Source organism: Pelobates fuscus, chromosome 4 (assembly GCF_036172605.1).
Source record: "Pelobates fuscus isolate aPelFus1 chromosome 4, aPelFus1.pri, whole genome shotgun sequence".
NCBI classification, from domain to species: Eukaryota; Metazoa; Chordata; class Amphibia; order Anura; family Pelobatidae; genus Pelobates; species Pelobates fuscus.
Genome location: NC_086320.1, coordinates 287280566 through 287301489, shown reverse-complemented (window position 1 = coordinate 287301489; position 20924 = coordinate 287280566). Strand labels below are relative to the sequence as shown.

Here is a 20924-nt window from a genome sequence, read left to right as displayed (position 1 = left end):
ACCAAAACACAGCAAACTGTAATGCATTGTGTGCTCTGACACCTTTCTATCATGGCCAGCATTAAATGTTTAAGCAGTTTGAGCTATAGTAGCTTTTCTGTGTGATAGGACCAGACATGCTTTCACTCTCCATGTGCATCAATTAGCTGTTGATTCACTGTTTTCCTTCCTTGCATCACATTCGGTATGTACTAGACACTGCATACCAGGAACATTACACACGACTTGTTGTCACTCAGATGTTTTCGCTTGCCCATTATCCTGCTTCCAACACATGAAATTCAAGAAGTGACTGTTCACTTGCTGCCTAATATATCCCACCCCTTGACAGGTACTATTTTAAGCATATAATCAATGTTATTCACTTCACCTGTCAGTGGTTCTAATGTGGTGTGTGTTCTGTGTATTTCACGATACAGGATCTTTTGCTTCTCTCGATAGACTTTTAGTGTTATTTAGTTTAATAACTTTTGCACATGCTAATCTGTGCCTGTTATCATGAATAAGATGTGTGTAGTGATGTCGCGAACATGAAATTTTCCGTTCGCGAACGGCGAACGCGAACTTCCGCAAATAGACTTCAATAGGCAGGTGAATTTTAAAACCCACAGGGACTCTTTCTGGCCACAATAGTGATGGAAAAAGTGTTTCAAGGGGACTAACACCTGGACTGTGGCATGCCGCAGGGGGATCCATGGATAAAACTCCCATGGAAAATTACATAGTTGATGCAGAGTCTGGTGCAGAGTCTGGTTTTAATCCATAAAGGGCATAAATCACCTAACATTTCTAAATTGTTTGGAATAACGTGCTTTAAAACATCAGGTATGATGTTGTATCGATCAGGTAGTGTAAGGGTTACGCCCGCTTCACAGTGACAGACCAAACTCCCCGTTTAACGCAACGCAAACAACCGCAAACAACCACAAACAACCGCAAACAGTCCATTTGCACAACCGCAAACTCCCCATTTGCAAAAGGTTGGATACCGATCAATGGTTCAATATTCTGAACCCTCTCTGATTTACTGTACACGACTATTCGATATTCCCACAAATTTTATATAGCATTTTATGTTTGTTTGAGATCACCTTAAAAATATTGGATATCATCCAATCACTATATACTTTCTCTACAAACCTCCAAAACTAACCAAACTACTCATCCATCCGCTATACCACTTTATCCCACCTAGAACTAGTGCCCAGTTAAAATACTTGACTCTTACTTACCCACACTCAGTCATGCCACATACATTTCACCACTACTCTCACTGAATCCCTCTGACTATGGCTAAATTTATCTTCTACATCAGAACACTACTCCTAAGATTGGGTTGTATCCATGTCTCGGGTCTTTCATTTAGAATAGGGGCAGCTTCGTTCTCCTTCAACACTGACACTCCAGTGCATATTATTAAAAGATTGGGCAGATGGAAATCCTCAGTCTACAACCGATATATATTCCTCATTCCGAGAAAGAAATGAGGAAAGCTTTTAAAAGCTTTTAAAAGTTTGGCTTTGTAAATTTGATGCAATAAGTGTGTTTTTCTTTAATACCTTTTCACCCTCTTTGCATGAACCCGATTTACATATATTACTAATATGTTTCTGAACATATATATTATATTATAAGACAAGAACAGATAGGGGGCGCTCCAAATAGTGAGGTAAGGCAATAAATATACTTATACAGACTGGTTCTTCAGTTCATATATACACCACCTAGATGTCAAAGACAATAGCACATAGCATAATACTGTATGGTGGAAAAAATATTTAGAACAGTTTTGTCAATTGCCAACTCACAATCTGCAGAGCCACGTATACTAGGCTCTGACTATATTCGCATGCTCTCATCTCTCAGGAAATACACCTCCACTCTCAAATGCCCAAAACTCGACTGGTCCCAGGAGTCAGCAAAGAAAATAATTAGTAGATCCGGAGTATTCAAAATGCTAAAAATAGCTATTTTAATCAAAAGTGTTTAAAATAAACAATAAAAGTATTGCATAAAAACAGCAACAGCAATATATATATTATATTATTCACTCACTCACTCACTCACTCTCTGGGCCGGCCTAAGACATCATGCTGCCTAGGTCCAACGATAAATGACTATGGAGGGATAATGTATAATAAACACAGGTTACTAGCTATGGGGGGGAGGGGGGATAATGTATAATAAACACAGGTTACTGGTTATGGGAGGATAATGTATAATAAACACAGGTTACTGGCTATGGGGGGATAATGTATAATAAGCACAGGTTACTGTCTATGGAAGGGATAATGTATAATAAGCACAGGTTACTGGCTATGGGAGGATAATGTATAATAAACACAGGTTACTGACTATGGGAGGGATAATGTATAATAAACACAGGTTACTGGCTACGGGAGGATAATGTATAATAAACACAGGCTACTGGCTATGGGGGATAATGTATAATAAACACAGGTTACTGGCTATGGGGGAATAATGTATAATAAACACAGGTTACTGGCTATGGGGGGTAATGTATAATAAGCACAGGTTACTGGCTATGGGAGGATAATGTATAATAAACACAGGTTACTGGCTATGGGGGGATAATGTATAATAAACACAGGTTACTGGCTATGGGAGGGATAATGTATAATAAACACAGGTTACTGGCTATGGGAGGGATAATGTATAATAAACACAGGTTACTGGCTATGGGGGGATAATGTATATAAACACAGGTTACTGGCTATGGGGGGATAATGTATAATAAACACAGGTTACTGGCTATGGGAGGATAATGTATAATAAACACAGGTTACTGGCTATGGGGGGATAATGTATAATAAACACAGGTTACTGGCTATGGGAGGATAATGTATAATAAACACAGGTTACTGGCTATGGGGGATAATGTATAAAGACAGGTTACTGGCTCTGGGGGGATAATGTATAATAAACACAGGTTACTGGCTATGGGGGGATAATGTATAATAAACACAGGTTACTGGCTATGGGGGATAATGTATAATAAACACAGGTTACTGGCTATGGAGGATAATGTATAATAAACACAGGTTACTGGCTATGGGGGGATAATGTATAATAAACACAGGTTACTGGCTATGGGGGATAATGTATAATAAACACAGGTTACTGGCTATGGGGGGATAATGTATAATAAACACAGGTTACTGGCTATGGGGGATAATGTATAATAAACACAGGTTACTGGCTATGGAGGATAATGTATAATAAAAATAAAATAAAAATAATAATACAAAAAAAAAGAATGCAGCTTCAGAAATAATCTAAATTGTATGCTGTCTAGGAGGTGGGAAGGTCTGGGAGGGAGGGTCTGCTGCTGATTGGCTGGAATGTGTCTGCTGACTGTGAGGTACAGGGTCAAAGTTTACTCAATGATGACGAATAGGGGGCGGACCGAACATCGCATATGTTCGCCGTCCGTGGCTAACGCGAACATGCGATGTTCGCCAGGAACTATTCGCCGGCGAACCGTTCGGGACATCACTAGATGTGGGAAAACAGTTTTACTTAATTGTGGAGATATTTTACTTTGCTGCTCAATAAAGTGCAGTAAAGAAAGTGGCCTCATTTATATAAATACATGGTTTAGGGTATGTGTTCTTTTATTTTAGGTTCATGTGGCCAGTGTCATACATATCGTATCGTACATTTGAAAGAAATATATATATAAAAAAGTGAAATGCCATAGTTCTAGTATTTTTCTCTTTTAAAGGGTTACTGCAAGCAGCATTGATCACTTCAATAATTTAAAGTGGTCATAGTGCATGTAGCCTGTATGTGCTGCATTTCTCTATGAAACGCTACACATACTAAGTTTAACTCTTCTGTTCTGGAGGTGTAACCCCACCTCCGGTAATATCATAGGGACTGGCTAATGTAAATTCTGTGCATATTCCTATGTACAGAATTGCATTAATTGGCTGAGATCAGTTCAGTGAATTCCTAGCATCATAACCACTACCGAACTGTTAAATCTATTTTATTATGTTACATGTGGCCCATATAAAGGTCATACATGTTATACCTGCTATGTTTACAAATATCTTTTTTTATATACATGCCCTTAATCTCTGAAGACATTATTGCATGTTTCCCTTTATAATTGAGCATCTGTGATTATTTTTTAGGTTGTATATCAAAAGTGGCAGCTGATATGGTATTCCTTGTAGACACATCTCGTCATGGCCTTAAAGAAAATGAAGAAATTAAAAAATTTATAAAATATATAATAGAACGTCTAGAAGTCACGGACCATTGTGTCCATATTGGATTGGTGACTTATAGTAGTAAACCTAAGGTAATAGCCACTTTGGATCATGGTACCGATATCTCAACAGTCTTGACATTTGTAGACAACATATTGGTTCTAGAAGAAGACACTGCTAATACAGGCTTTGCCATTAACTTTACAAGAACAGACATTTTTGATAGCAAAGCAGGCAGTCGACGGAACCAAGGAATAGAGCAAACAGCAATTTTGGTCACTCATCGCTCATCTTCAGACAGTGTTGCTGAAGCCTCTCATCTCCTTCGTAAACAGGGAGTTAGAGTTTTCACTGTAGGAATTGGAAAACACAACATGACGCAGCTAAATCAAATTTCATCGCATCCTACTGAACTTTATGGTATTGATGTAAAGACGTTTGAAAACTTGTCATCTGAAGGAGACATCTTATTAAAGAAAATAAAGAATTCCATTGAAGATGTTATAATTAGTCGTAGAAAAACTGATATAGTGAAACAAGGTAAGATTATGATGACCTTTCTGGCCTCATATTACATGTATACTTTCACAGATCTTTGTAATATTTACATGCGGGGGGCAGAGGGAGGGGGGGGTAGACTTGGAAAACATGGGTGTAAAAATAAATCAGACTTCTAAGACATGTTAATAGCTATCTTTATGTTTATTTGGGTTCGCTGGTTGCTTTGGGAAACCTAATTTTGTTTCAGAGCAGTAAATAAGATGATTTTGGAGGAAGGTGCCATTCAAATATTGAAAAAGAAAAAACTACCAGGAAAAACGCAACTGCACATTATTTTTTCACATATAACTTCAGTTCAGTTTCTCAAGATAATCAAAATAAAAAAAATTGAAATTGAAATTAGAATACAAAATGTATTATTTTTAGTCCCATTGCACCATCTTGTAATTTATGTAAACCAATTATGTAAGAATAAAATACATACTACACACATTTCTGATTTCATAGATGATGATATAATATACTATTCTAAAATATGTAATTTGTATCAGGTGATCACAGCTGCCATGATGATTTTCTAATAGCTACCTAGACCTCTTGTTTGACAGAATAGCTCCTATCTGACTTCCTGGTTCTAAAGTCCTTTTAGGATACTGAGCACTCTAAAAATCACCTAGAACATAGGCAGTTGCAGTTTGTATGGTAAACCAATCTGCTACCTTTATGAGCATTAGACCCCCTATTTGAAAGATAATAATCACCACTTTCACATGAGGGGTGGAGTGTTTATCTGTAAACACATAAAGTAAGTGATTTTTAGCGTAGTCGCCTATCCTTGACAGGGAAGTAAAACCTCACTTTGGAAATTGGGTCCTACCTCTTTTCAAAATGTTTTTATACTCTATTGTGTTAATAATGGCTCACTCCCATTCACAATGATTCCCTGGTGCAACTGATCACCATCACCATGATGATCACCTGTAGATTTTATAGGGCAATAAGACCCCTCAATAAAAAGAGAAGCACCTCCTCTTTCAAATGGGGGATCTCATACCCTTTTAAGATAATTGGAACAGATATAAGGACATTTTAAAAGCCCCTATCTTCCACCATCAAATTCTGTCCTTATGGACAATGAGGTAGATAACAAACTTTTGAAAGGACAGATACTTCTATTTCAAATGAGGTAAGACTTTAGGTTTGCCATAAGGGGAAAAGGGATTTTTGTTTGAGCCTTGCTGTCTTAATGCTTCGGGTTGGCTTTTTCTATCATATTCATTAACAATGCTTTGATTTTTACAGGATGTTTGAACACACAACAAGCTGATATCTACCTGCTCATTGATGGATCAGGAAGCATATACCCCGATGACTTTAAAGAAATGAAGACATTTTTGGAAGAGTTTGTTGAATTATTTGACATAGGACCTGAGAACGTTCGGGTCGGAGCTGTTCAGTATTCAGAAAATCCACAGGAGGAATTTGGTATTGAAACACATGACACAAAAACAAATCTAAAATTAGCCATCCAAAACACTAGGCAGCTAGGAGGAGGCACTAATACAGGGGGAGCAATGAATTACACTACCAGACTTATACTCGATCCAAGCAGTAAAAGGATGGAGGATGTGCCAGTGTATTTGATTGTCCTTACAGATGGAGAGTCACAAGACAGTGTAAAGGAGGCTGCTCAGATTTTGAGGGGTTACAAAGTTGACATATACGCAATTGGAGTAAAAGGTGCTAATGAGACTCAACTATTGGAAATCACTGGAGACAGCAAGAAGGTTCATTTTGTCAAAGACTTTGATTCCTTAAAAGATATTAAAAACAAGATAGCGCGTCAAATCTGTACCACAGAAGGTAATGTAGCTGATGTCTGTTTGCATAAAAGAGTATTGTTTTTTTGTTTTTTTTATTGAGCCACAAGTTTATCCACTCTGACAAGTGAATGTAACATGTTCTGCTGCAAATCTCTGGTAAGAACGTTGGTATCATCTAATCGAAGGAGGAAAAATGCACCAAATGGTGATTATTGAATAGAAAACAGAAGTGTAGAAATACTGGCGCTAATTATAAAGTGCAGTAACGTGCAATATATGCAAGTGCAGCTAGTTAACACCATGCCATCAATCACAAGAAACTCCACAAGATATAGACATGCAGAAAATAGAAAGTGAACAGCGCACTCAAAACTATTTGGTTTGTGTCAGTGTACCACAAATCATGACGTGTGTCATATAAAAATAATTATAAAAATATATTCTTTTAAGAGATTATTGTATGGTAGCTCTAAAGATAAAACAAGCAATCTCATAGGGAAATACACCAGTCACAAATTGATATAAAATGGGATAAATAGCACAAATAGAAGGTATCACACTAACATGTTCCAGAGCCTGTATATGGTACTGGCTCAGGTATATACGCTTGAGTGTGATATATAGGATCCTCTAACAGAGATTGTAGAAGGTTATTGATAGCAGCTTTAGCCCTTAAATACGGTTATACATGGTTACAGAGTCAAGCACCCTCTCAATTGGCTTACCCTGTTCTAATTAGCCACAGCTATTTAATTGAAGTGTCTTGCGGATAAGCAAATGGGCACTGGGCAATTTTCAATTAGATCTTCTAAAGATGCTAGAGGGCAACCCTGTCTCGTATCGTTATTGACATTAAAGAAATCTGAGATAGAGGACAGGCCTTTGATTTCGGCTCTTGGGTTTATATAGAATGCCATAGTATGTTTAAAGAAATAACTTTAATCTAAAGGACTGCAAGGTCTCTGCTAAAAAAAATTCCAGTTAACTCTGTCAAATGCCTTCTCAGCATCTAAGGCCTCGAGGACAGAGGGGACTTTTTGGAGATGTATTTCTTCTATTTTTCCAAGGATTCTGCATGTGTTATCTTCTCCTGATCTACCTAGCATAAATCCTGATTGATCTGGGTAATTTAAGTCTGACGTTACCAAGTTCAATCTTTGGGCTAGTATTTGAGAATAGATTTTGATGTCTAGATTGATGAGATGGGTTTGTAATTATTTACAAGAGTAGGATCTTTCAATGGTTTTAAAATAGGAAAAATGTAAGCTTCTAACATTTCCTGTGAAAAGGATAATGTAGTACCAATTTGATTAAATAGGCAGGTTAATAAAGGATAGATTATTGGTTTTAGAATCTGATAAAATAAGGCTGGAGATCCATTTGGGTCTGGCACTTTTTCTCCCTTCCTAAAAAAAAAAGGCTTTTGAAATCTCCAATAATAAAAAGGATTGGTTTAGCATTTCCAGTGTACTATTTGAAAGCTGAGGTAGCTGTAGATCTTTCAGAAATTGACTCATCTCTGTCTTAGACTTATTTAATTCAGGTAAATGATATAATGTTTTGTAATATTCACGATCAGCATTCCCAAACTGAGAAGGAGAGAGGCATGATCTTCCATTAAACTTGATTAATTTTATTCTATTAGATTGGTTGTGCATTTTTTATTTTTTTCAACATAGCTTTGTTAGGTAAACAGGTTTTCTTATTGTTACTAAACTATAACTGGATTTTGATTCCTTTAATTTTGTTTTACTTTCTTCTAAATCACTTTCTCAAATGTGTCAGCAAAAATAACCAGTAATTCCCATTTTATGAATATTTCAAATGTTATAGACTCATAAACCCCTAAATCCAATGCTGTTAGTAGTAACTAAATATGGATTTTTTTCCAATTCAACTCAAATAACCATTAGTCAGGGATAGGCATGAATGTTTACTTAGGCTACATAGAGATTGAAAATAACTGAGTTGTAGATGTTAATAACTTTTTATATTTACTTATGACTTGATTTTTAATATTTTTTGTTGGGTTTGCCTTTGTGACATTAGTTAGTTTGGTGTGTCCTACTCTTCTGCTGGGAAGTTATCCCATATTTTAGTTTTTTTTTTGTTTTTTTTAGCAATTTGAACATGTTATAATTGCTCCTTGATTTCTGTCTCATTGCAGCTTGCAAAGATATGAAGGCTGATGTCATATTTCTGGTGGACAGTTCTGAAAGTATAGGTCAGACGAACTATGATAAAATGAAGACATTTATGAAACATGTGGTCAACAAAACTGAGGTTGGACAGCATAAAGTACAATTTGGCGTTGTTCTTTTTAGTGATTCACCTAAACTGGAGTTTCAGCTAAACAGCTATTCAACCCTACCTCCCATTATGGATTCTATAGACAAAATAACATATATAGGAGAAACCACTTACACAGGAAAAGCCTTGGAGTATGTATCACAATATTTCACAGTAGCCAAAGGTGCAAGACCCAAAGTGAAAAAATTTCTTATACTGATTACAGATGGTGTAGCACATGATGAGGTGAAGACTCCAGCTGAATCTCTTCGGAATAGTGGTGTTGATATTTTTTCTATAGGAGTTTTTGGGGCCAATAAGACCCAACTAGAAGAAATAAGTGGGAGGGATGAGAGAGTTTCCTATCTAGAAACATTTGATGCTCTGAAGACTATAGAAGATGAGCTTGTCTTTGGTTTATGCAACCCCGAAGAAGGTTGGTTAATCAAGCATTGTTTTTTTACATTTTATTTTGATACCATGCCAAATAAACAAAAAGTAAATGTATAGTTTCCATGCACAACTATTTTATTTATATGGGTTAAGAAATACATATTTATGCTTTCTCTCTTTCACGTTTTCTTTTCTTGTGTCACACTCCATTTGTCCCTAATGTTTCTACTTCTTCTCTTTTACACAACGTTGTTTTATGTTCTTTTTGTTTTCATCTATATTTTTCCCTTACTTTACTTCTTATTTTGTTTTTTCTTCTTTCTTCTTTCTTTCTTTTCTCTATCCATTCTAAAACTATCCTTTACTTTTGCTCTCTTCATCTCTTTACTGCTTTGTTCTTGTTTCAGGTTTTTTTTTTCTATTGTCATTATTGCTCCACTTAAGTGCTATGTCCCCACTTTTTTTCTTTAGACATAGCATCAGACCTTGGTATTTATGTTTCTTATTTATTGTTCTCATTATTAGCACATTTGAAAAAATTGGAAATTTGAAACCAGATGACTTGTGAGTTTTCTAATCAGGTGTAGAAACTGTGCTACAGCCCTTCTTATCTTTATACTTTGCACTTTGCATGTATAATGTAATTCTCCTGTTAATAACCAGAAGGGAACCCTTAGCCCCTGTCTTCAGGATGGTGCTAGAGTGATGCCCAGACTAAAACATACTGAAAAATTAATTAGTCCACATTATATCTTGAAATATATGTGGGAAAGGGGTTTATTACATATTTCCTGCTAAGAAAAAAAAAGAAAAAAAGGTAGTAATATATGAATACACATGTTGTGAGGGAATAGAAGGGAGTCTTGAGCACCCACCTTATTAATACGATCTCATGGAAACCATTGTACTATTAATGGGGCACTCTAAATAATGGTTATATTGCCTCATTTTATGTCATACTGTTTGGTTACGATTGCATAAAAAAATGGTCTCTCCAAGACACCCAAGGACCAGTTCTTGCTCAGTCGCATTAATAAGGCTGCATTTACAACTGATTTCAATGCCAATTCCATCCAGCATGGACAGCACTAATAATCTGTAAGCGCTGGGCTAAGAAGGACCAATTTGGATTCATTTAGAGCTAGCAGTATTACTCACTAAAGACTGGATCCAGTCCAGATTGTTTAGACAAAAGGACTTGAAATGGAAGCAACTATGGTTGACTGGAACACTCCAACTAGCTAATGAGATTGGCTAACTGGATGTTCCAGCTACTCAGAATTGTCTTATGACAATAACTTTATTGATACCCTGTCCCTTCATTTGAACAACATTTATAAAATAAAAGGAGAAAATCATTATAAAATTATAAAATGCACACTCGCAAGATGAATGCTTACCATAAAAACAATTTATTTATTTAATAGATTAATAGCTTAATACAGTATGCTTATCAGTACAGTATATATCAGTCATATTAATCCTTAAACGCAACTAAATACATTATTAGTTTTAATCTTTATTCACAAACCTACCCTGTCCATTTGGCTCTCCTATTAGACATTACAGGGGTAAATACTATACCTGGGCAAAGTGTAGTATTTCTGTGGGTGTAGTGTTTTAATGCAGTGAAGAGCAGGGTTAGCATGTGCAGCATGGCTTGTGGTTTTTACAGCAGGAGTTTGTAAATATAAGTTTTTATATTACTTTGAACTCATTCAAATATTTGGCATCACAATTATGTGATTTATGGAAAATTTGAGTGTTTATGGCTGGACCTAGAACATGGTCTAGGAATGGTTTTAGGAGAGGCTTAACTCAATGCATGTGGGAGAGATAACATTTACCCTTGTCACCTAGCAATTCCCATGCCTGTTTAACACTGTATATTGCCTATCCCAGGTGTTCAACAAATGAACCATTGCTGGTTAATTCTGTTTTGTGATTGTTACTTATTGATATTGTAGATTATTTTATTTGTGTTTTTTTTCTACTATATAGCTTTCAGCAGAGCCCTGGAGGATAAAATTTTATTAAAATAGTGGCAACACTGTACTAAATTAGAATGATTAGGGTGAGAATTAGAGGAATGAGGGTGCATGGAGAGAGGCAGACTCTGGCACAAGAGAGATGGAGTTCAGCTGAAGTAGAAGGGAAGTAGGTGCTCATAAGAAGCCCCAGCCATGCTGCACAGGTTATAGTCATCTTGTGAGCATCTTGTGAGCATGATTCAGCAGGATATGCCCAGTGATGTATTTTAATGTGCTGCCCTAGGCACGACTAAATTCGGGCACCCCCTAATCTAAATTTGCCCCACCACTTCATGTCAATGCCACTTTTTTGACTGACAGACACATGCCCTCATTGACACATGCACTCACTGACAGATACACAGTCATGGGTACACACACTGTTTCAACAACCCACACTTTCACTGACAGACACACACTGACACACCCACTCACTGTCAGGCACACACTCTCAGATACACGTACACTGACATACACTCACTGACAGACACACACTGACACAAACATCCTCACTGATTTGACACACTCTGACAGACACACATTCACTCACTCACAGACACACACACTGACAAACACACACACACACACACACACACATTTTCTCATACACTGACCAATTATTATTATTATTATTTTTTTTTTTTTTAAATCCACCCAGCCTCCCTACCTTTGGGAGTGCTGGAGTGAACCCGGTCCCTGACTGCTTCTGGGGCTGCTGGCTGGGAAGGCAGGCTCCTTGCTGGGGCTGATGGCTCGGTAGACAGGCTCCTTGCTGGCTGGGCGGGCACTCACTGGAGACGGCAAGGGAACTGAGCTCTTCCTGCTCTGCTGCCTCGCAGATCATATTCTGGCTCCTGGGATGCTAGAAGGGCACGCGTGAGCAGAGCAGGTGGAGCTCAGAGGACTGTGCTCCTTCGCCGCATGCCTATACTACGAGCAGCTGAACACTTCAGGGGGAACCTTTAGGGCACTTAGGGCGGCATTTTTTGCAACTGCCTTGTTTGCCTCATGGCAAATACAGCCCTGGTTGTGCCCATGCATTAACTGTATAGTGCCCAGATGTGACTTAAACCATGAGCACGTGTTAACAATCTTGTGGGCATGATCTAAAAAATCGCATGCACTGTATATTTCTGTATTGTAAATGCATAATTATAAGTAAAGAATTTAAACAAAAATATTCAGTTTTAATCAGGTAACAAGAATGACCATTAATCGCATAACTAGACTGAAGTTCTTGTTTTGATGTCATTACAGAATGTGGGAAAATAGAGAAAGCTGATATTGTATTTGTGATTGATTCATCTGGCAGTATAAATAATGATCAGTATCAACTAATGAAAGATTTTGTGATATCCATGGTGAACAAATCAGAAGTTGGTCCACAGAATGTCCAGTTTGGAGCTCTGAAGTACTCAGATAACCCTTCAAAACTATTCTATTTGAATGACTTCGGCAGCAAAACAAATATTATGAATGCCATTAAAAGTGATGAATCAATGGGAGGCAATACATACACTGCTAAGGCTTTGGACTATTCACAAACCTTCTTCACAGAGGGAAAAGGCAGTCGTCGGAGTTCTGGAGTCCCTCAATACTTGATTATTATAACTGATGGTGAATCTCATGATCACGACAAACTGAATGAAACATCAAAACATCTACAAGATCAAGGCATAAATGTATTTGCAATTGGGATTGATAAGGCAAAAACAGATGAGCTGAAGACAATGGCCGGCACAAAGGGAAAATGGTTCCTAGTTGATTCATTTAGTGGATTAAATGAAATTTTTGGGAATGTATCAGATGCAATGTGCAATAAAACAGGTATGTGTTACTTTCAACTTGTTACCAGGATAAGGGTGCACATGGTTGATAGAGATATCAAATAAGAGCACCAATACATTTTAAATAGTAATAGGAATAGAAAATGGTCTCCTTCAGATAAATCTTTGGCTTTTAATATCTTGAATGCGATACAATTGTTAATCGCCAGACACTGGTAGGATGAGGAAGGTCCTGATTGGTCTAAGGTTAAAAATCAGATCGCTTATCAATGCTTGCTGGAAAAGGGATACTATAATGCTAGATGTAAGAGATACCTTTTTTTAAGATTTGGAATAAGTGGCGACTGAATTACCCAGACTGTGATAATAATGCCCTTATAACTTGAAATATTGTTCTCTCTTTTACGTTTTAATAATTATCAACAGATAGGGTGAGGTCCCCATGCCAAACTGCCCTACATTGTGTTTTTGTTGTCTTAGTATAAAGTTAGAATATATATATATATATATATATATATATATATATATATATATATATATATATATATATATATATATATATATATATATATATATATAATTACTATACATTGGCTAGATTAATGTCCCTGAATGTTAGACTGTGAATTTATTAGAAGAGTAATGAAATACTAAAGACTCAATATATTGGATAAATGACTTGTCAGTTTATTGTAACTGTATTGTTTAAGAGAATCTACATAAATTGCATGTTATTTTTGAGCTTATGTGAAAATAATAAAAAATAAGACAAAAAAACAGACCTATGTGATAGTCACAGTTGAACTATCACAGAGCCCGTGTTGGTTGTAGGGTAAGATAGGGCATAACCCAACATACAAATGGATAGATTGGACCAAACCCTGAAAGAGGAGTTCACGATACACAGGGGAGGGCTGGCAGCCTTAGGCCTGGGGGGCAAAACCAGTCAAGTGGCCCATTGCGCCACCAAATCAGTTCACCATCCATGCCCACCTTTTCCTGGTTTTATAACGGATATTGATGTTATGCTAATCAGTAGCTCTTTGCCATACCCACTCCTTCACGGCTCTGACTTTCAATGTTGTCAGAGCACAGGCTGAGAATCTCTGAGCCTGTGCTCTGACTCACTAACTGAGCGCTGGAACCACGAGGGAGAGGATATGATCTGACTGCACCTACTGCTGGTGCGCACCAGTGGACCACCAGCGAATCGTTTAAATTAAATATGCTGGTGTACCCAACTTGTGAGCTGTGTTGGCCGCCGGGTGCCTCTGTTGTCATGGCACCCTGCGTGACCGCACAGCTTGCCCACCCCAACGACTGGCCCTGCTGACACACACTGACGTTACTACTTAGACATCCCTCAATATTAATACAGACATCAGAGTAAACACCAATAAACTGTGGAAACAGAGCTGATCCCCCCAAGTTTAAAAAAGGTTTGCTTAGAGGATTTATTGTAAGATTAAATCATGCCTCCTCCTCTCTCTCCCCCATGCGCTGCTCTGTAGGCTGGGAGGAAGTGAAGAGTAATCACAGTCTCCCAGCACAACGCCACCTGTGGCTGCATGGGGAACAGCTGTTTAATGTAATGCTTGCAGGATGGCCAGCTGCTGCAGAACCTCTTTGTTTCCGTCTCTGCAAAGGACTCCAGGCACTGCTTGTTGTGAGTGTGAGCCACTGTAAATTAGGGGCAGAGGGCAGAGGGCACTTGCACTGCGGTCAAGACAGGTCTGGGCAGGAGGAGAGTGCAGTGCAATCAGTGCACTCCCCTCCTGTGGGTCACCAGTAGACTGGTGCACCTGCCCAGGATCAGAGCCGGTGCAAGGATTTTTGCTGCCCTAGACAAAATATAAATTTGCCGCCCCCCCCATGTGACATCACAATGCCCCACCCATATGATCTGCCATATGAACTAACGCCAGTGCTGCACACAGTGTGTGTTTACATTAAAAAGCCTGCAGGGACCAGCTATAGACACCACAACCACTTCATTAAGCTATAGTGTCCCTTTAATGTGAGGTAAATTATAGATTAGTGTCACTAATAATATACTAGATTGCCTACCTACAATTAGATGAGGATGATGATGAGCTGCAGTTTGGCTGCAGGAGGCTGTTTGCAACTGTGGTCACAAAATTCAATGTTCTGGGAGAATTAGAAGCAGCTCCATTTTTTGGGGGCCTCTTACACAGCTCAAGGTCTGGGCCCCAGGGCCTGACGGTGAGTATGCCCATAAGGCCCACTCATAAGTCCACTTATATGTTCCACCCACCCATGAGTTCGCTCACAGGGAGTGGAGTGAGTAGGGGATGTGTTATGAGTTATTGTAGAGGATCTAATATGTGTGCTTATGGTATGTAGTTTATAGGGATACCAGTTTGTGCAGGTGATGCAGTGTGTTTGTGTGTAGTGGAAGCAGTGTGTATTTGTGTATAAGGGATGTATTATGTGTTTCTGGTTGTGTGTAAGAGATGCATTGTGTTTATGTGTGTATGTAAGAAAAGCAGTGTGTGTGTGTGTGTTTGCATTGTCTGTTTCTGTGTATGTGTGCAAAGGATGCATTGTCTTTGTGTGGGGGCTGCATTGTGTGTGTGTGTGTGTAATGGATGCATTGTGTGTTTCTCTGTGTGTAAGGGAAGCATGTTGTGTTTCTGTGTATGTATAGGGATGCATTGTGTGTTTCTGTGTATGTATAGGGATGCATTGTGTGTGTGTGTGTGTGCGCATAGTGTGAAAGAGCTCCCTGTCTTGCCCCCTGTCCTATAGAGCTGTCCCTTCTGTCCCTTAGAGCTTAACCCTCCTACTTCTTCTTACTCCCCCTTCTTCTTCTTACCCCCTCTTCTTCTTCTTCTTACCCCCTTCTTCTTCTTACTCCCCCTTCTTCTTCTTATCTCCCCTCCTTCTTATTCCCCCTCTCCCCTCTTCTTATTCCCCCCACCCTCTCCCCTCTTCTTATCCCCCCTCCCCTCTTCTTACCCCCCCTCTCCCCTCTTCTTATTCCCCCCCTCCCCTCTTCTTATCCCCCCTCCCCTCTTCTTATCCCCCCCCTCCCCTCTTCTTATCCCCCCCTCCCCTCTTCTTATCCCCCCTCTCCCCTCTTCTTATCCCCCCTCTCCCCTCTTCTTATTCCCCCCCTTCCCTCTTCTTATTCCCCCACCCTCTCCCCTCTTCTTATTCCCCCACCCTCTCCCCTCTTCTTATTCCCCCACCCTCTCCCCTCTTCTTATTCCCCCACCCTCTCCCCTCTTCTTATTCCCCCCACCCTCTCCCCTCTTCTTATTCCCCCCACCCTCTCCCCTCTTCTTATTCCCCCCACCCTCTCCCCTCTTCTTATTCCCCCCCCTCCCTTCTTCTTACCCCCTCCCCTGTAGCGTGGCCGAGCTGCTTTCCTGTCCGCGGTCCCGGCCGGAGTGATGGTAAAGTGCACGCTCAGTGTGCACTTCCTGTCAGTCCGGCCGGTTACAGGAAACAGAAACTCCGCGCGGAACAGGAGTTTCTGTTTCCTGTAACCGGCCGGACTGACAGGAAGTGCACACTCAGTGTGCACTTTCCTATCACTCCGGCCGGGACCGCGGACCAGAGACCAGCTTGGCCACGCTACAGGGGAGGGGAGGGAGGGGAGAAGCTGCTGCAGCCGTCTGAGCGCTCTTTACAGAGCGCTCGGCGGCTGCAGCATTTAAAGGGCCGGCCCACCGCGGCCGGTCCTAAAAGAATTTCGGGCGGCCTGGGGGGCAATTGCCTCCCTGCCCCCCGGCCCAGCCCGCCCCTGACGATACCAATAAAGTTACCCAACAAGGAGTAAATATTCAACACAACGAACTACAAAGATAAAGATATACAACATTTTTTTTTATAAAAAGTAAGAATTGGTAAGTTTTATTAGGTCCCAGTTGGGAAGACTAACACACAAACACTAAGTGAAACTAAAATAAACACCGTGAAAAAACACAAACTTAAAATTGCATAGCCAATGGACACTTGTATGTTATCAGAAAGTTAAATATTCTCTAAAATGAGACATAAAAGAAACGTGTTACAAAACTTGCAACGGGAAGCCTCATATCTGCTCATAAATAACTCCTATCATAGAACGAAGAGCCAGTTTACTCCCAAAATATTACCCTTTGTAAGACTGGAGTGTATACTGTTAGAATAACACCCGAGGCAATGAACTGCAGTCAGGTCCAAGTTAATAGATATTTATCAACTGGATCACTAGCAGTAAATGTATATATAAAATGAATTTAGAGAAATGCCCCCATGATGGTGTTATATAAGTTTAAACTCAATGACAGCCTATCAGAGTCTTGCAGCCATGGGCTGTATCGATAGCATTAGACTAGGGAGTTAGAAATATGTCTTGTGGCCATGGTCAGTAATACGTTCTGGCTGTATAGATAGCATTAGGGTAGGGAGTTTGAATAATGCAGGTAAGTATTAGAAGAGGATTTGTTTGACAGATTAAGTGATGATACGAGTTATGGGAAAATAAAAATATTTCATATGTCGCTGTCAAGAAAATCCAGCCGCTAAACTACTGCTTCGAGGCAGTCCCTTATTAGGTATAAAGGTACCTACAGATAGATAGCCCCCCTAACACTAGACTGCTTCGAGGCAGTCCCCCTGTTAACAGTTATTGTATTTTATAGATAGAGAGAGTCATTAATCTAAGTAAAGATGTCCATATAAATCAAGTTTATCCAAAGCTTAAAAGCAAAGTTCACCTTTCTCAAGAGCAAAGCGCCTTTCTCAAGAGCAAAGCTCTAACTGACATCATGCCACTTTTTATAGGGAAGTGTCCCTGCCAAAGCAGTAGGTAGAGCAAGGAGGAAGGGAATAAGGAGTTTATTTTCTTCCTCCTTGCTCCACGTACTGCTTTGTGAATGCATGTTACAGACAGCGCCATGAAGATTGATCCCCACCCCCTTACAATGCAATACGTCAAGATAGTGAATGACGTATGTAGGGGGCGGAGGACACACTTCCCTATAAAAAGTGGTGCAAGGTCAGTCAGAGCTTTGCTCTTGAGATAGGCGCTGGTAAGCGCTGAAACGCACGTCGATATGCGTTTGATACATTGATCCAGTCATGTTTTGGTACTGGGTACATGATATGAATCAATCAGTAATTTTACTGAAAATATGTTTCATTTTTAAACTCATCTTACAGCACAGCAAATTAGTTCAGTTCTTATATCCTGCTCTGTTAATTGAACTTTAATCACACACAGGAAGCTGCTGTAGGCATGAGCAGACAATTAACAGGGCAGGAAATGAGAATTTCTAAATTAAACACAAATTGCAACCAGGGAATTTTTAACATAATAAATCTGTTAACAATAGGAGGAAGATAGGTAGGGGAGCCGTGTGAGTCCCACTTGAAGTGTGACTGAGCTTCATAATCGAGATGGTTTAACATCTAAATGGCAGATTATTGAGCAGTCATTCTGCAGGGGCATAATCTGTACTCCAAAACCACTTCATTAAGCTAGAGTTGTCTTGGTGCTTAGAGTGACGTGTTAAATAAATGCCCAATCACAATAATTCCTTAATCTTGGACATATGACATGAATGCCAAACTTACTTTAAATTAATTAAATTCTAAAATATATATCTCCAAAAAACATCTACCACATGTACTAAAAGCAATGAGAAAAGTTATGTTTGTATTTGAGAAACTAAGGACAGTTAAAAGGAAAGTAGTTAACACAATGTTTCAACTTTGCTTGTGTTAGTTTATTAAACCGCCAACCAAAATAATGACCATGGAAGAAATGTCTAATTCCTATATATGAAATTCATAAAGTATATGGATTGGACATTATTCGTTTTGGAAGAGATGTGGAATAGAACCAAAGCAAATTAGCATATCCATGGGCAATCTACCAATGTCTCTCCAACTTTCCTTTATTGAATACCTGGATTGCAATTCTATGTAAAATTTCTGTAAAATCTTCAGTACATTTTTCAAATCTGCAGCTTATTTATACCCAACGAGTACATAACCCAACAAATGGGAAGCGTAGATTAGGGAGGCAATGAAATTGGCAGTTATTGGTGTCCCAAACTTTAAGAAATATACAGGTAGAAGGTCAGACTTCTTCCAGTTTTATTTCTAAGAACATACATTTGTTTATTTATTAATATAATTTACATATATTTGTTCTATATAATTTCAGCTTGTGAAGCTGAGAAGGCAGATCTTATTTTTCTGATTGACGGTTCCACCAGTATTTCTAATGATGATTTTAAAATAATGAAGAACTTCATGAAGTCTGTTATTGATGATTTTGATATTGCTGTGGACAGAGTCCACGTGGGAGTCGCACAATATAGTCATAATTATAAAGTACATTTTAGAACAAAAAGATTTACTGAAAAGAAAACTGTGAATAATGAAATTGAAAACATCCCAAAATTAAATGGAAACACGTTGATTGGTAGTGCACTACAAAAGACAGAAAAGGAATTGTTTAATGTGCCAGAAAATCGTATAAGTGAAGGTGTTCACCAAATCTTGGTTGTAATAACTGATGGAGATTCGCAAGACAACGTTGCACCACCAGCTCAGTCTCTTCGAAATAAAGGAGTTGATATATATGCTGTTGGCGTGGGAAATGTGCAGATGACACAGCTTATCAGTATTGCTGGATCCTCAAAGACTGTATTTTCGGTGAAAAACTTTGCTGAGCTGCAATCCATAAAGAAGAAAATTGTCAGAAACATATGTGAAGAAACTACATCAAGCAGTAAGTGTTATAAATTATGTTTATTTTGATTTCATATAATTTGATATAGAGAATAAAGAACAAGTGCAATTTACAGAGATGGAAAATTGACCTATGTAATATTAGTGATATAAATATATGTCATATTCAAAAGTATTATATACGAGCAAGAATTATCCTTTCCTCTCAACATTGTGAGATCGGAATGGGTGGGCAGTCCTGAGGAAGGCATTCACAGGTGACTTGTGTCACCTGTGATGCCATAATGGGCAGGTCTGCCCACTAAAAGGGTCTGACAGACTCCTAAATTACACTACCTTACACAGTGTGCTGTGATGGTTATGGTGCTAGTATTTCCCTGACTACTCCCCATTGTAAGTCATCAAAGTATTGTAAAATAATTTAATTTAACACCTGGAGTGCACTAAGCACAGCTTATAACCTCCTTTCAGTCTTCAGAAGAGCTGAAAGCTCCTGTGTAGGAACTTCATTTAGCTCTCATGAACATCAGCTGATCACTTTCAGCGAATGAGCGAAGTGCTGAACCACCATACTTAGCTCAAGCAGAGACCTTCCTGGCCCAGAGTTGAGTGGAGGCAGGGAGGGGTGTCCAGCAGACCCTAGGTCAAAAAGTAACACAACAGAAAGTAGAAAAGCAAAAAGTTAATCATAGGTTACAAAATGTTGCCTCCACACACGTTGTTGGTCTACAAATTGCCATTATTATATCTTTCTCTTCTCCTCCCATTTATTAGATTGTTCTGCTGATGTTGTTGTGGGTTTTGACATTTCAAATCAGTCCATAAATGCCAGCTTGTTTACCGGTCAAAGTCTGCTAGAAAGCCGCCTTCATGATATCTTAACCCGTGTGTCATCTTTACCAAGTGCAAGCTGCACTCCTGGAGCAAGACCTCATACCAGCGTGGCATTCCATGTTAAAAATACAAATGAAATTGTTTTGCCACTGTTCCACATCTACAGCCCAAGCTTACTCAGTGACCTAAAGAAAGTTAAGATTAATGGTCCATCCAAACTTGATTCTTCTTCTCTTATGTCTATGTGGGAAATCTTAAAAAACGGAAATGCAGCAAAATCAAAGGTATGGGTTATGAAGCTGTCACTATAAAACAGAA

The 20924-nt window shown here is 38.9% G+C and overlaps 1 protein-coding gene across 1 annotated transcript in view; it reads left to right on the top strand.

Annotated features, from left to right (window-relative positions):
- COL6A6 (collagen type VI alpha 6 chain) overlaps positions 1-20924 on the top strand; it is a 230004-nt gene that overhangs the window by 76226 nt on the left and 132854 nt on the right. Inside the window, exons 5-10 of the mRNA XM_063453115.1 lie at positions 4161-4778; positions 6042-6602; positions 8730-9287; positions 12532-13101; positions 19243-19812; positions 20547-20890. Of these exons, the coding sequence (XP_063309185.1) occupies positions 4161-4778; positions 6042-6602; positions 8730-9287; positions 12532-13101; positions 19243-19812; positions 20547-20890 (3221 nt within the window). The remainder of the gene's footprint in view (positions 1-4160; positions 4779-6041; positions 6603-8729; positions 9288-12531; positions 13102-19242; positions 19813-20546; positions 20891-20924) is intronic.